This window comes from Carettochelys insculpta, chromosome 17, assembly GCF_033958435.1.
Source record: "Carettochelys insculpta isolate YL-2023 chromosome 17, ASM3395843v1, whole genome shotgun sequence".
Classification (NCBI taxonomy): Eukaryota; Metazoa; Chordata; order Testudines; family Carettochelyidae; genus Carettochelys; species Carettochelys insculpta.
This window is the reverse complement of record NC_134153.1, coordinates 1,674,908-1,691,810: the sequence shown is the minus strand read 5'-3', so window position 1 is coordinate 1,691,810 and position 16,903 is coordinate 1,674,908. Positions and strand designations below refer to the sequence as shown.

The 16,903-nt window shown below is 52.9% G+C and overlaps 1 protein-coding gene across 1 annotated transcript; it reads right to left on the bottom strand.

Moving 5' to 3' along the window:
* Nucleotides 1-4,060: 4,060 nt before the first annotated feature.
* LOC142022292 (kunitz-type serine protease inhibitor 1-like) lies at nucleotides 4,061-10,447 on the bottom strand. Its single transcript, XM_075011988.1, has 3 exons — nucleotides 10,324-10,447; nucleotides 5,664-5,837; nucleotides 4,061-4,318 (listed from the first exon to the last, which is right to left on the bottom strand). Exons 1-2 carry the CDS (start codon nucleotides 10,403-10,405, stop codon nucleotides 5,668-5,670), a joined length of 252 nt encoding a protein of 83 aa, XP_074868089.1. The 5' UTR covers nucleotides 10,406-10,447; the 3' UTR covers nucleotides 4,061-4,318; nucleotides 5,664-5,667.
* Between the last annotated feature and the right edge of the window lie 6,456 nt (nucleotides 10,448-16,903).

Below are 16,903 nucleotides of genomic sequence, written 5' to 3'. Positions count from 1 at the left end.
GGGCTGTAGGTGATGACCAGTGGTGTTCTGTTCTTGGTTTTTTTGGGATGATCTTGGAGTAGCTGGTTTCTGGGTATGCGTCTGGCCCTGTCGATTTGTTTTTTTACTTCTCCTGGTGGGTAATTCAGGTTTATGAATATTTGGTAAAGTTCTTGTAGTTGTTGGTCTCTGTCAGTTGGATCAGAGCAAATGCAATGGTACCTAAGAGCTTGACTGTAAACAATGGATCTAGTCATGTGTGCAGGATGGAAACTAGAAGGGTGTAGATAAGTATAGCGATCAGTAGGTTTTCGGTAGAGTGTGGTACTGATCAGGCCATCCTTGATTAGTACTGTAGTGTCCAGGAAATGTATCTCTTGCATGTTGTAATCGAGGCATAAGTTGATGGTGGGGTGTAGATTGTTAAAGTCTCTGTGGAATTCTTCTACAGCCTCTGTACCATGGGTCCAAATCATAAAGATGTCATCAATGTATCTTAAGTAGAGGAGGGGTAATAGGGGACGAGAGCTGAGGAATCGTCGTTCCAGGTCAGCCGCAACTATATTAGCATATTGTGGGGCCATGCGGGTGCCCATAGCAGTTCCACTAATCTGGAGGTATAAATTGTCCCCAAAACGGAAATGATTGTGTGTGAGAACAAAGTTACAGAGGTCAGACACCAGACTGGCTGTGGTGGCATCAGGGATGGCGTTCCTGATTGATTGTAATCCGTCTTTATGTGGAATATGAGTGTACAGAGCCTCTACATCCATTGTGGCAAGGATGGCGTTATCAGGAACTTTTCCAATGTTTTGTAATTTCCTCAGGAAGTCGGTGGTATCTCGGATATAGCTGGGAGCGTTGGTGGCATAGGATTTGAGGACGGAGTCCACGTAACTGGATAGTCCGGTGGTAAGGGTGCCAACACCTGAAATGACAGGGCGTCCAGGGTTTCCAGGTTTGTGGATTTTGGGAAGATAAGTGGACGAGCTGACTTTTATATTCAAGTTCGGCACATTAACACATGGTTTAAATCATGATGGGAACTTTCTGAGTCACTATAGGGGCTCATCTGCATACCTGGCTCAATCTAATTCTTGACCTTCCTCCCCCCACCCCTCCACTCTCTGATTTGCTCACCTTGATTGTCTTTTTCTGATTCGTCCTCCTTGCTTACTGTTTTTGGTTCTCTGTGTCTTAAATATTGTCTGGTCTGGTCTGGCTATGGTCTGAAGAAGTGGGTCTGTCCCATGATCAGTTACTAATGTGACCCTTCTGCTGGAAGGAGTCGGCAGCAACCAGGGCCGGGTTCAACATCCAGGGGTGCCTTTTCATCCATCCCACACAGAACCGGCTCGAGCCCCCACCCAATAGCCTGGGAAATTCACACACCCCTGCTCACCTCGGAGAGGCAACGCTCCCCCCTCGCCAGCAGAGTCCCAGTGTAGAAAAGAAACTTTTAATGAAAGAGGCAGAAAGTCATATGGCAACAGCCTGGGAAAATCCCACACCCCACGTACATAACCAGCCCTCAAGTAACTGTCCAGCTCAGACGGATGGAGCAGTGTCCTTGGCCTCTCAGGCTCACCAGTCTGACGCTGGAAGGATCCAATCCACGCACCCAAACTTTCTCCGTGCCCCGCTTCAAACGCCCCACTTACACCTCTGTCCAGCCCATGCAGGCCCTGCCCCATCACCCTGATGCATTCGCTCCCTGAGCCTGAGGCAACGCCCCCTCTGTGCTGGCCCCACCTTCCGCTTGCTCCTGCCAGCTGTCCCACGGGCCGCCTGCTGCTTCCCCTACGGACCTCACACCTGCTGGTCCCTCCTGCCAGCCACCTGCTGCTTCTCTTACCTGCTGCCTACCAGTCACTCCTCCCAGCCACCCGCATGCCGTGCTCTGGTGGCTGTTTGCCTGTTGTCGTGTGGGTTTTGCTGTAGACAAAAGCCTATGAGTCCAGCTCTCTGAGTTTTCAGCTCATAGCAGCATTCAGCTCTGGGCTTTGCCACAGCGTCTCAGTATCCACCAAGGTGGAGTCTCACAAAATAACTCCAGAACCAGCTTTAGATCGATCTTTGAACAGTGCAGGAGGAGAACTAGTCATACAGTGTATGACCAGAAGACTCCCAGCCAGCTGCTTTAACCACCATCCCAACCCCCCTGAACCACACAATGCTCAGCTGGAGGGAGCCCTGTGCGATCCATATCTCACACAGCAGAACACACAGCTGGCTTGGGAGGGGCTGAGGGCTGATTGCACTCAGTCCTGCCCCCTTCAGGGGGTGGAGAGTGGGGCCTCCTCACACCTTTCCAGGGGGCCCGGCATGGCTGTCAGCCCCAGCTACACCCAGCCTTCCCCGACTACAACCTGAAATGATGGCCCTGTCCAGGCGGCTGCTGGCCCTGCTGACTGGCCATGGGAGTCAGGTACATTGGCCAGGCTGCCCTGCCCTGCCAGGCCCTGCTCCCCGCTGGGGACTGCTCTTTGCAAGCCTCACAGTTTGGCCAATGCCAGAATGACCGACACAGTCTGAGCGGGCAGCGAGCGCTCTCCTGGGCACAGTGCTGCAGACAGAGCCCAGCCAGGGCTCACAGACTTTCGTACATTTCACTTTACAGTCCCTGCAGTTGGTGTAGCTGGGATTTGAACTCCTCCCTCCACCTATTCTGCATGACGGAGGCTCGGGCAGGGTAAGCTGGAACACTTGTGGGAGATTCTTATAATGGGGTTCGGGGCCCCTAAGCACTGCCCCCCCATCCACAGGCAGGAGTGACTCTCGCTCAGCAGGTAGAACAGGGAGTTTATTAGTTGACAGAGGCCCAGCGCGGTGCAAAGGTGTCAGTACAGCAGGTGGAGACATTCCAATCCATCTTGGGGAGAGGAGGCCGGAGGGGAGCCCCATCTGCTGGCTGCCTTCCCACTCCCCCCCCAGCTTCCAACTCAAAACTCTCAGGCTCTTCCTCCCACTTTGTCTGAAGTACAGAGGTATCACCAGCTCACCTAGGTTACCCTCAGCAGGAACCCCACACTCTCTGTGCACAAACACACACACACACACGTCCCCCACTCCATCACAATTCTGGTGCTGAAGAGCAGGTTGAGGAGTCCTTGGAGCAAGAAGGTGGTCCCAGATCATCTTCATCAACAACTTGTGGGTTCAGCACCTTTTGGTGTCTGATGCCTCCCTCTCTACTTCCTTTCATCTTTCCCTGGCCGGTGCGGAGTGGTTTAGTTTCTGTAGACTAGCTCCGCACCAATCTACTATATCATCTACCCATTCTCTGTGGGGTCTGCCTCTCCTGGTTGAACCGTCCATTATGCCAAATAGCAGGGTCGCGAAGGTTGAAAAAGATAACGAAGGAGGGAGAGAGTCAAGGGGAGATTTGGGTATGGAGAAAGAAACGAACAAGGTCCCAGAGGACAGGGAGAAAGCTGCTATTGTACCATTTTTAATTGTGACTAATTGTAATTGTAATTTAATTGTAATTAATTTCAGAACTCTTGGGTGAATGCCATCTGGTCCTGGTGACTTGTTACTGTTAAGTTTGTCAATTTGTTCCAAAACTTCTTGTAATGACACTTCAATCTTGGATAATTCCTCAGATTTGTCACCTGCAAAGGATGGCTCAGGTTTGGGAATCTCCTTAATATCCTCAGCCAGGAAGACTGAAGTAAAAAATTCATTTAGTTTCTCCGCAATGACTTTGTCATCTTTGAGTGCTCCTTCTTTATGCCAATTATCTAGGAGGGCCATTGGTTGTTTAGCTGCTTCTGATGTACTTTAAAAAAGCATTTTGTCATTGCTTTTTGAGTTTTTGGATAGCTCTTCTTCAAACTCCTTTTTGGCTTTTCTTGTATTTTTACACTTAATTTGGCTGTGTTTTATTCTTTCTATTTTCCTCACTAGGAATTGACTTCCACTTTTTAAAAGGTGTCTTTTTATCTCTCACTGCATTTTTACATGGTTGTTAAGCCATGGAGGCTCTTTTCTGGGTTTCTTACTGGGATATGCATTTAAGTTGGGCCTCTATTATGGTGTCTTTGAAAAGTTTCTGTGCAGCTTGCAGGGGTTATTTTAGTCTCTGTACTTTTTAATTTCTGAGGAGGAGGGAGATGGGGTGCCCCAGGCTGGCTGGCAGAAGAAGTGAGGCTCTGTCCAAGAAACCACAGGGAGGTCAGCTGAGTCAAACTCTTTATTACGCTGCCCTGCTGTTGGCTGAGATCAGACCTGTGGGCAGTCGGGGGCGGGAGTTAGGTGTGGACCATATTGGAATGTCCTGTTCCATCTCCCACGAGGTCCTGCTGTCTGGCTCTTCATGGTCTTTCTTTGATCGACCCTGTGGAAAAGGAACAGTCGGTCAAGCCAGGGTCTGGCCCCGAGACTGGGGCGCAGGGAGGTAGGTAACAGCAGCCAGGGCCTGCAATCCTGGACTGTATCATGTGATGGGGATGGGGCCTGAGCTCACAGATGTGGCTGCACCCAGCCCTTCCTGAACAGTGCCCCTCCTTGCAGCAGGGCTGAGTGCACAGGGCTGCCTGTCCCACAGCAGCTCTGGAGAAGGCTGGAAACCCAGCTGGCCAGGCCAGCAGCACAGGTAATATCCCTGAGCCCTACTCTCCGCACCTACACACCAACCTCTCGGGTGCTTTGCCTGCAGCCGGAGAGCTGGGAACTCCACTGAGGAGGGAAGGCAATATGTCCTGCCAGCCTCTGCACAGGCCACGTGCCCACAGGGAGCTGGCTCACTCAGAGCAGGTCTGTGATGTTGCCCCTGGCAGCCTCATGACCCATGTTCATCCTTGGGCCCGGAAGTGGTGACAGGGAGCCCTTGTGCCTGGCCATGAGAAGGAAGACAGACAGCTTCGGATGAAAGGAGGGAAATCTACAGAACGTATCTGCCTTCACATTCCAGCTTCACAGGGCACCAGTCTGCTGGCTGTCTGGGAAGAGGCGTCAGGGGTGGGAGATGGGACAACAGGGCCTGGTTTTCAACACATGGGAGATGTGGATTTATCCAGTGTATGAGAACCCCATGGAAAATCCACTCCGAAGCTGCACGAGATGGAAACTAGTGAAAGCAGTTAGGGCCAGGCTGTCAGAAAGGTCGGGCAGACTGATAGGCAGGCACATACATGTGCTGTTTTCCACAAAAACTAGGAGCATAAGTCAGGATACTGAAAATTCTCAGAAGTGGCGTCCGTCTGCGAAATTTACTTACAGTCTTTTCAGCGGTTGTAATACAATTTCTTTGTAACTCCTTGTCAGGGAGTCAGAGGCAGGCCTGGCAGTGCATCGGCTGACAGAGCTTGTTTGCCCAGTTAGCCCAGCTCATTTCACCTGGTGAATCCTGAGTGTACATTATGACAACCTGCTCTCCGTGCTGCATTGGGCCAGCTGGCACGCCTGGCTGGGAATAAATAATGACAGGAGGTGGCTGCTGCTTCAGCTTTATGGAGAGCAGGATCCCTGGGCCAAGGCAAGCTGGGGTCCTGGGCACTCTCCTAGGGAGAGCAAGGAAATGTTCTGGACCCATCACCAGGCCCATTCATATCAGGGTGCAGAACCCCCCACTTGTGGGGTCTGGGGCAACTGTCCAATGGACAGGACAGCTCTGCCCATGGCAGCTGTGTGAGCCATGTCTCCTGAAGTGCCTGCCAGCTGGGGTTCCCTCATTCTCTTACCAGGCTATCCGCATGTCCTGCGACATTCCTCTTCAGTCTTAAAATTGTTCTTGTTGCCCTTACAGCCGCCATAAATGAATGACTCACACCTCCTCGTGCGCGAGTTGTAGAAGTAGCGGGTCACGTATGCTTTGCACGGTCCAGGGTCTGCTGGAAGCTTGCAGATCCATTTAGCTACAGCATAAAGAGAAAGAAGTGAGGAGGGAAGCAGGCAATGCAGTGAAGATTCTCCTCCGCCTCTATCAAAGCTCACTGAGGGTTTTGCTGCAGCTGCAGCAACAAAGAAGGAACTGGTCTGTAGTGCATGAGAAAACTGCAGTGCATGTCTGTGTATCTGAACCCCATGTGTACCCATTCTCAAGAGTTGCACCATTTAAGCTATTAGCAAAAGTACAGCTGCTGCTTTCTGAGCTCTTAGAAGACATGTGGGATGAATTACGGCTGCATAACAGCACAGAACACTGAAAGCCACACCTGGTGCCTGTAAACAAACTTTATGAGATCATGGGAAACTTGGCCGCATCCATGATAAGTGGTCATGCCGCTAACTAAAATCATGCTGGATTCCGACTGCTGCCGGATGAGAGATGTCCGGATTAGAGAGGCTCTCGCTGAATAGATTTTAGAAATTTTTAGGGTTCGTCTGGCTGTTTGATCAAGAATTCCTCCTGAACGGTAAAAGCTAGGACCACCTAATTTGGTATACAACTTCCTCTTCTTGGCTATGTCTACACTAGCCCGCGCCTTTCAAAAGGGGGATGCTAATGAGACATTTTGGCAGATACTAATAAGGCACTGCCATGAATATGCAGCACCTCATTAGCGTAATATCGGCCATGGCAATGCGAAAGTGTTGCTTTCGAATCATGTGCCGCCTGTGTAGATGGGGCCTTTTGGAAGGGCCCCCCAGTCTTGAAAGCCCCTTATTCCTATTTGGTTTTCGGAATTCCAAAGGAAATTTAGGAAGGCTGAGGGGTCCTTTCGACAGGCCCCCATCTACATGGGCAGTGTGCAATTCAAAAGCGGCACTTCAGAATCACTGTGGCTGGTATGATGCTAATGAGGCACTGCATATGCATGGTGGTGCCTCATTAGCATCTGCTGAAATGTCTCATTAGCATCCCCCTTTCGAACGGCGGAGGCTAGTGTAACCATAGCCCTTGAGTTAGAGCAAGGTCAGGGTTCGGTTGTGCCAGGGAAACAGGATGTGCCTGGAGTGAGATTGCTTTTCATGAAAACACACAGAACAGAGTCAGAATCACCGAAGTAAGTACAATATTGACGTAAGTGCAAATGCTGAAAGACACAGAACCATGATGAGCCAGTAAAGCAGGATAACGCTGGACTAAGACCGCTTCTCAATAAACTTTATGGGAAAGAGATAAAAGGGGAAAACTTGGACTAGTGTTCTGGTTTGGCCCAGCGAAATCAATGCTGAGGTCTGACAACCACAAGACAATGTTATTGTAAACCAAATTGACTATGGCCCTTTTTAAAACTAAACCAGCACGAGGTAAGAGTTTATAGTGCTGAAGAAGAAAATACTTTTGACGGAATTCTCCATTTAAAAATGTTCTGAAAAAATTAAATGGAAAAATGTAGCAAGCCCCTTCTTAAGAAATCCTCAACAAAAATTAACTTCATAAAAATAGCACCCTCTTTCTGACAGAAAAAAAAAAAGCAAGTACATTTTCCTTTTATTTTTCAAAACAAAAATCTCAACTGAGTTACAGCCCTGAGCAACACCGGGTCCATCCGCAAGTAATAAATAACTCCACAAAGCAGCTGCTGCTTTGGATCTAAGGGTCAATGGGGAAATGCCCAGCACTCACAGCAGCTGTTTGAACCACTTCTCCAGTGTCAGAGACTCCGCCTCACACTGGTCCCTTGTGCCCACAGCCCAGTGACACCCCAGACAAGCACAACTCCTCTGAGCCAGCCAGTGGGAAAGGCAATAGCTGTGTTCAACAGGGTTGATATTGATACTGTCTTCCTAGCCAGGGGCTTGCAAAGTGGGTAACCAACACGGCTCTGCTCACTTTCTTCGGATGCACAAAGAGTGCAGGGTAGAATAACCCCTTCCCCTCGTTCTTTTGTCTGTCAGTTAGAACAAGTATCCAGCAGACCAATTTTAGATTATTATCTTCAGTTCTACACCTTCTGTTTTCTCTAGCATGAGTTCGAGACCGTCCACGGATCACACCTTTAGAAAGTTGTGTCAGGATTAATTCATGGAATCCTAGGGCTGGAATAGACCCCAGAAGGTCACTGAGTCCAAACCTCTGCCCGAAGCAGGAGCAGTCCCAACTAAATCATCCCAGGCAAGGCTTTGTTAAGCCTGGACTTACCAAACCTCTAAGGGTGGAGATGCCAGTAACCCGTTCCAGAGGATCACCACCCTCCGAGTAAAGTAGGTTTTCCTTACACCCAGATTAGGCCTCCCTCACTGCAACTTGAGCCCATTGCTTCTTCTGTTACCTGCCACCACTGAGGACAGCATCTCTCCAGCTTCTTTAGAGCCCCTGCTTCAGGTAATTGACAGCAGCTATCAAATCGCCCCTCACACTTCTCTTCTGCAGGCTAAAGAAGTGAAGCTCCCTCAGCCTGTCCCCATAAGAGCCATCCCTAGGCATACACAAAATACACCACATTACACGCCTGTCCTGAGCCTGTGTGTGCCTCGCACGTTCAGAGGACAATGCTGCCCCAGTCCCCTGGCCTCCACTCCCCCCAGTCTCCTAGCCCCAGCCCCCCAGCTCCTCAGCCCACACCCCCACTGCTCCATCTTTTCCAGCTCCACATCTCAATCCCCTGGCCCCTCCGCCCCGTCACTCCACCTCCCAGCCCCATGGCCCAATCCCCCGGTGTCTCCACTCCTCCCCCCCCGACTCTACCTCTCAGCCCAGTCCAACAGTTCTTCAGCCCCCTGTGCCCCCCCCGCCCCTCCCATCCCCCCAGACCAATCCCCTGGCCCCTCTACCCCCCCCCACTCTGCCTCCTGGCCAGTGGCCAAGTCCCCCAACCTCCGCTCCCTGCTCTGACTGCCACGTGGCTCCAGGCTCCCCAGTACCCTGGCACAAAGCTCCACCTCCCAGCCCTCAGCTTGGTGGGAGGCACTGCTCCCCCTACCACCTGCTCCCCCACCAACCTCCCTGCCCTGCTCCTGCCCCTAAACCCTCAGCACGGATCCCCACCACTGCAGCGTTGCTGCCAGGCTCCCTGGTTTGGGGGTGGCAGGGGCTGCAGGTGCTCGGACTGCATAGGGCACCCGCAGACATGAGGGTGGCCCTGTGCGCTCCAGCCCCCTAGTCACTTTTGTTGTCCCCCCCTGGGCTCTCTCCAGTGCAGTCACCCCCTTTGCGTAGTGGGGGGCCCAGCATTGGACACAAAACTCCAGATGTGGCCAGATCAGTCCCAAATAAAAGGGAATAATCATCTCCATAGATCTGCTGGCAGAGCTCCCTCGAATGCACCCCCTTGTGTGTTCGCCTTCTTGGCTACCTGGGCACACTGTTAACTCATATCCAGCCTCTCAGCCCCTGTAAACCCCAAGTCCTTTTCCGCTGCACCGTCACTAAACCGGGCAGCACCCAGCCTGTAAAGGTGTGTGGGATTTCTACATCCTACGTGCAGGACTCTGCACGTGTCCTTGTTTAACCTCCTCAGATTTCTTTTGGCCCAATCCCCCACTCTGGACCTTGTCCCTACCCTCCAGCCTATCTACCTCTTCCCACCTTAGCTTCACCCACGAACCCGCTGAGGGTGCAATCCAGCCCCTTGGCCAGGTCATTAATGAAGATGATAAACAAAACTGGCTGCAGAACCGACCCTTGGGGCATCCACTTGGTACCAGTCACCAACCAGACACGGAGCTGTTAATCGCTACCCAGTGAGCCCGATGACTGATTCCCAGCAGCCTCCCTGCTCCCGAGGAAATGTCTCCCCCTTTCCTGTGGCCACGGAGGGCCTGAAGCTCCCTGCTCCAGGGAAAACATGCTTTGCAGGCGCTGAGCTGGGCTCCCTGGGCGCAGGAAGGCACCTGCCTTTGAAGCTGGGCAAAGGGGTGCAAGGTACCCCAGAGCTGAGCTCTAGGGTTCTGGGGAGCGAGGGGTGACCCCGGAGCTGGGGGAGGGGAGGGAAGAGCTCCCACCGAGCTGAGCAGGGCAGCCAGACACCCAAGGGCACAGCACAGCCAGGCAGGGCCACGGCCCAGAGGGAGGCAGGGCTGAGGGGGAGTGACTAGGAGTCACTGCCTGGGAGCTGTGGGCCTGGAGAGGGTAGAAGGGTCCCGGAGCAGCCAGAGGGTGGGGGAGAGACATGGGGCTCAATGTTCCAGGAGCCCAGGGGTGGAGGGAGACACCAGAAGGCCAGAGACAGAGCAAAGAGGCTTCAGCGGGGTGAAGTGGGAGGGGCCGGGGGCAGCCCCACACACAGGGGGTTAGAGACACTGGGGCAGGGGGCAGAGCCAGGGACAGCTGGGAAAGGCTTTGTCCTGGGGTGGGGGGTTGGCTCAGGGCAGGGCTGGGGGCAGCCTGTGGAGAGTGGAGCAGGAGCCAATGAAAGCAGACGGGGTGGGGGGCAGGCTGCGGGGCTGGAGACAGGCAGGAGGGCAGGCCTGAGTGCAGGGCCGGGGGGAGAGGCGGGGGCAGGGAGATCTCACCTGGAAGTTGCTGCCCAGAGGCAGGCGGCAGCTCAGCCCCGAGGGTGAGGAGCAATGCGAGCAGGAGCAGGCCTGACTTCATTGCGCTGCTGTGCCAGGATGCCCAGCCCCGACCTGCACCAGTTTATATACTGACCTGCCAGCCCACTGCTCCAGTCACAGGAGAGAACATTACACAAGAGAGAGCGCTGGGTCTGGGGCCCTCCCAAGGGGACCCGGAAGCAGCAGGGCCCTGGGACACTTGGGAACGTCCCTGGTGGCGGGGGTGGATGTGTAATAACAGGCTGCAGAGGAGAAAGAGCCGGTTCTTCCAGAACCACACCTGCCGTTCTCCCAGCATGCACACACACGCACATGCACAGGCACACACGCACACACGCGCACACGAACACACACGCATGCGCATGCACGTGCACACACGCGCACGCACGCGCACACATGCACACGCACGCGCACAACCTCTCCCATAGGTGTGATGACCCCAGGTGAGCAGTGCGTGTATGTTCAGCAGTACGGCATCACCCCGCAGGGCAAGGCCCCTTCTGGCAGGGGCCCAGGCTGGAGGAACCACGCCGGTGCTTTCCCAAGGCAGCACAGTTGTGCTTTCCAGGTAGTTCCAGGAGCTCAGGGACAGCATCGGGGCAGGGTTACATGACAACAGGGTCACTGGAGCCACGCCGGGGGAAGCAGTGGACGGATCTGCTCAACACCTGGGATCTGTGGAACTGGAGGATGGTTCTGTTCTGGGGTTCAGGAACTTTGCAGGCATTTTCACCATCCCTGTGCAGTTTCCTAGTGGGAGTCTCTGAGTCTTCACTCCCCCATCTACCCCCACCAGCTCCCACTCCTTCTGCCTCATAACCCCGGCATGGCTGGGCCCAGGAGTCCTGGGGGGTGGGCCCTGGTACTCTTGGGGTCACTTCAGCCAATGGGTAGGGCATCCCCCAGGAAGACAAGTGACAACCACATGAGCCTGCAGTCTTGTGCATGTGAGGCAGGGCTCCTGCTGCAGAGCCCACCCACACTACGCTGAACCTCTCCTGCGGTGGGCTTTGGCACCTTGGCCCCACCCGTTACTGCAACACTTGTCTGTTCCAGAATGCACAGCCCTCAGGTTCTCTTGGGGTTACTCTGCAAGACAGAACGACGCAGGCAATGAGATCCCTGGCTGACCACACCCAACGGCTCCAGGTGGGGCTGTGACAGATCTCGAGAGAAATAGAGCAACTGTGGAGACAGCCATGGGGCATAAGCTATCAGACAGAAAACCATCCCCCAGGCGCACTCAGCGAAGCTCAGGCCTCCTGTCCCTTGAGATAGGGTCTCTCCCCAGTCCCAGTCTTGTGGAGAGCTTGGTGCAGGGTGGGGCATCCTCTCAGGAGTGAAACGTCTATCTCCAGTGCAGTCACACACCCCAGGCCCAGCCCTGGAGCAGCTCTGGGGGCTAGCAGAGGAATTGTGTCACTGGAATCCCAGCCAGGGAAGGCTGGACTAACCTGGCTCTAAGGGATGCAAAATGTGGGGGCGGAGGGACAGGCCAGCCCACTGGGGCAAACAGCTACACGGATACCTGTGAATCCACTACAAAGAGCTCCTGTCTCACATGCTGGGCTGCTGGGAGATCCTGCACCCAGCACCGCCGACTACCAGGACGGTGCCAGCATTTAGAGTGTGTGCAGAGAGGAGGGCGGAAGGGCCAAGGGCTGGGCACAGCTACTCTCTCATCCCAGCAGAGTCACCTCCCGGGTGGCCGTTTATTCCGTTAGCTACAGGAGAAGGGAGCAGTTGCTTCAGCAGCCGCCAGCCTCAGGATGGGTCCGGTCAGTTCTTGTTCTAACACAAGATGTAGCAACAAGACAGCAACTTAGCAATGTGGCAACTCCCTGCTCAGCTCAGAGCTTTACATTATCCCGGTAACAAAGCCAGGTCTGTGGGATGCTGGGGAATCCGCAGGGCTGGGATTTGATTGTCAGGCTTAGCAAAGGGACCTTGTACTGAGTACCTGGTCCCATAGGGGCCTGTCACAGAGACTCCTTCAGTGACAGGAGCTCATCCCCCATGGCTCTAACGTAGTGCCGGCACCAGCCACTGAGCCAGGCAGCTCCTGAGCCAATGAACAGAGTCCCTGTCACTCTCTGGAGCGAGTTAAGTCTTGGGCACCAACACTGAGCTCACGTGGGCTTGTTAGGGTGTTTGCCACCATCACACTGCACCCATCAGTTACTAATAACAGAGAGGAAGCCGTGCTAGTCTATACACTAACAAAACAAAAAGCAGTCAAGCAGCACTTTAAAGACTAGCAAAATGGTTTATTTGGTGAGCTTTCGTGGGACAGACCCACTTCTTCAGACCATAGCCAGACCAGAACAGACTCAGTACTTAAGACACAGAGAACCAAAAACAGTAAGCAAGGAGGACAAATCAGAAAAAGATAATCAAGGTGAGCAAACCAGAGAGTGGAGGGGTGGGGGGGAAGGTCAAGAATTAGACCGAGCCAAGTATGCAGACGAGCCCCTATAGTGACTCAGAAAGTTCCCATCACGATTTAAACCATGTGTTAATGTGCCAAATTTGAATATAAAAGTCAGCTCGTCCACTTCTCTTTCCAAAACGGTGCAATAATGTCTCTTCAGTAACACACATACCTTGAGGTCATTGACAGAATGCCCCATTCCATTAAAACGTTGACTAACTGGTTTGTGGATCTGGAGTGTTTTGATGTCTGTTTTGTGCCCGTTGACCCTTTGTCTAAGGGAGTTAGAAGTCTGTCCACTATACGAAGCATCTGGGCATTGTTGGCACATGATGGCATATATGATGTTAGTAGAGGAGCATGAGAAAATGCCAGTGATTCTGTGAGTAACCTGGTTAGGTCCAGTGATGGTATTTCCAGAGAAGATATGTGGACAAAGCTGGCAGCGGGCTTTGTTGCGGGGAAAGGTTCCAGGACTGGTGTTCCTGGGGTATAGACTGTGGCTGTTAGTAAGGATCCTCATGAGGTTGGGAGGTTGTCTGTAGGAGAGAACAGGCATGTCACCCAGGGCCTTCTGGAGTGTGGCATCCTGATTAAGGATACGTTGTAGGTCTTTAATAATTCGTTGCAGTGGTCTGAGTTGGGGGCTGTAGGTGATGACCAGTGGTGTTCTGTTCTTGGTTTTTTTGGGATGATCTTGGAGTAGCTGGTTTCTGGGTATGCGTCTGGCCCTGTCGATTTGTTTTTTTACTTCTCCTGGTGGGTAATTCAGGTTTATGAATATTTGGTAAAGTTCTTGTAGTTGTTGGTCTCTGTCAGTTGGATCAGAGCAAATGCAATGGTACCTAAGAGCTTGACTGTAAACAATGGATCTAGTCATGTGTGCAGGATGGAAACTAGAAGGGTGTAGATAAGTATAGCGATCAGTAGGTTTTCGGTACAGTGTGGTACTGATCAGGCCATCCTTGATTAGTACTGTAGTGTCCAGGAAATGTATCTCTTGCATGTTGTAATCGAGGCATAAGTTGATGGTGGGGTGTAGATTGTTAAAGTCTCTGTGGAATTCTTCTACAGCCTCTGTACCATGGGTCCAAATCATAAAGATGTCATCAATGTATCTTAAGTAGAGGAGGGGTAATAGGGGACGAGAGCTGAGGAATCGTCGTTCCAGGTCAGCCACAACTGTATTAGCATATTGTGGGGCCATGCGGGTGCCCATAGCAGTTCCACTAATCTGGAGGTATAAATTGTCCCCAAAACGGAAATGATTGTGTGTGAGAACAAAGTTACAGAGGTCAGACACCAGACTGGCTGTGGTGGCATCAGGGATGGCGTTCCTGATTGCTTGTAATCCGTCTTTATGTGGAATATGAGTGTACAGAGCCTCTACATCCATTGTGGCAAGGATGGCGTTATCAGGAACTTTTCCAATGTTTTGTAATTTCCTCAGGAAGTCGGTGGTATCTCGGATATAGCTGGGAGCGTTGGTGGCATAGGATTTGAGGACGGAGTCCACGTAACTGGATAGTCCGGTGGTAAGGGTGCCAACACCTGAAATGACAGGGCGTCCAGGGTTTCCAGGTTTGTGGATTTTGGGAAGATAAGTGGACGAGCTGACTTTTATATTCAAGTTCGGCACATTAACACATGGTTTAAATCATGATGGGAACTTTCTGAGTCACTATAGGGGCTCATCTGCATACCTGGCTCAATCTAATTCTTGACCTTCCCCCCCACCCCTCCACTCTCTGATTTGCTCACCTTGATTGTCTTTTTCTGATTCGTCCTCCTTGCTTACTGTTTTTGGTTCTCTGTGTCTTAAATATTGTCTGGTCTGGTCTGGCTATGGTCTGAAGAAGTGGGTCTGTCCCATGATCAGTTACTAATGTGACCCTTCTGCTGGAAGGAGTCGGCAGCAACCAGGGCCGGGTTCAACATCCAGGGGTGCCTTTTCATCCATCTCACACAGAACCGGCTCGAGCCCCCACCCAATAGCCTGGGAAATTCACACACCCCTGGTCACCTCGGAGAGGCAACGCTCCCCCCTCGCCAGCAGAGTCCCAGTGTAGAAAAGAAACTTTTAATGAAAGAGGCAGAAAGTCATATGGCAACAGCCTGGGAAAATCCCACACCCCACGTACATAACCAGCCCTCAAGTAACTGTCCAGCTCAGACGGATGGAGCAGTGTCCTTGGCCTCTCAGGCTCACCAGTCTGACGCTGGAAGGATCCAATCCACGCACCCAAACTTTCTCCGTGCCCCGCTTCAAACGCCCCACTTACACCTCTGTCCAGCCCATGCAGGCCCTGACACATCACCCTGATGCATTCGCTCCCTGAGCCTGAGCCAACGCCCCCTCTGTGCTGGCCCCACCTTCCGCTTGCTCCTGCCAGCTGTCCCACGGGCCGCCTGCTGCTTCTCCTACGGACCTCACACCTGCTGCTTCTGTTACCTGCTGCCTACCAGTCACTCCTCCCAGCCACCCGCATGCCGTGCTCTGGTGGCTGTTTGCCTGTTGTCGTGTGGGTTTTGCTGTAGACAAAAGCCTATGAGTCCAGCTCTCTGAGTTTTCAGCTCATAGCAGCATTCAGCTCTGGGCTTTGCCACAGCGTCTCAGTATCCACCAAGGTGGAGTCTCACAAAATAACTCCAGAACCAGCTTTAGATCGATCTTTGAACAGTGCAGGAGGAGAACTAGTCATACAGTGTATGACCAGAAGACTCCCAGCCAGCTGCTTTAACCACCATCCCAACCCCCCTGAACCACACAATGCTCAGCTGGAGGGAGCCCTGTGCGATCCATATCTCACACAGCAGAACACACAGCTGGCTTGGGAGGGGCTGAGGGCTGATTGCACTCAGTCCTGCCCCCTTCAGGGGGTGGAGAGTGGGGCCTCCTCACACCTTTCCAGGGGGCCCGGCACGGCTGTCAGCCCCAGCTACACCCAGCCTTCCCCGACTACAACCTGAAATGATGGCCCTGTCCAGGCGGCTGCTGGCCCTGCTGACTGGCCATGGGAGTCAGGTACCTTGGCCAGGCTGCCCTGCCCGGCCAGGCCCTGCTCCCCGCCGGGGACTGCTCTTTGCGAGCCTCACAGTTTGGCCAATGCCAGAATGACCGACACAGTCTGAGTAGGCAGCGAGCGCTCTCCTGGGCACAGTGCTGCAGACAGAGCCCAGCCAGGGCTCACAGACTTTCGTACATGTCACTTTACAGTCCCTGCAGTTGGTGTAGCTGGGATTTGAAGTCCTCCCTCCACCTATTCTGCATGACGGAGGCTCGGGCAGGGTAAGCTGGAACACTTGTGGGAGATTCTTATAATGGGGTTCGGGGCCCCTAAGCACCGCCCCCCCGTCCACAGGCAGGAGTGACTCTCGCTCAGCAGGTAGAACAGGGAGTTTATTAGTTGACAGAGGCCCAGCGCGGTGCAAAGGTGTCAGTACAGCAGGTGGAGACATTCCAATCCATCTTGGGGAGAGGAGGCCGGAGGGGAGCCCCATCTGCTGGCTGCCTTCCCACTCCCCCCCCAGCTTCCAACTCAAAACTCTCAGGCTCTTCCTCCCACTTTGTCTGAAGTACAGAGGTATCACCAGCTCACCTAGGTTACCCTCAGCAGGAACCCCACACTCTCTGTGCACAAACACACACACACAGGTCCCCCACTCCATCACAATTCTGGTGCTGAAGAGCAGGTTGAGGAGTCCTTGGAGCAAGAAGGTGGTCCCAGATCATCTTCATCAACAACTTGTGGGTTCAGCACCTTTTGGTGTCTGATGCCTCCCTCTCTACTTCCTTTCATCTTTCCCTGGCCGGTGCGGAGTGGTTTAGTTTCTGTAGACTAGCTACGCACCAATCTACTATATCATCTACCCATTCTCTGTGGGGTCTGCCTCTCCTGTTTGAACCGTCCATTATGCCAAATAGCAGGGTCGCGAAGGTCGAAACAGATAACGAAGGAGGGAGAGAGTCAAGGGGAGATTTGGGTATGGAGAAAGAAACGAACAAGGTCCCAGAGGACAGGGAGAAAGCTGCTATTGTACCATTTTTAATTGTGACGACTCAGTGTATTGTGGCCTCTCAGCCTGACGGTGATCCCAAGCAAGATA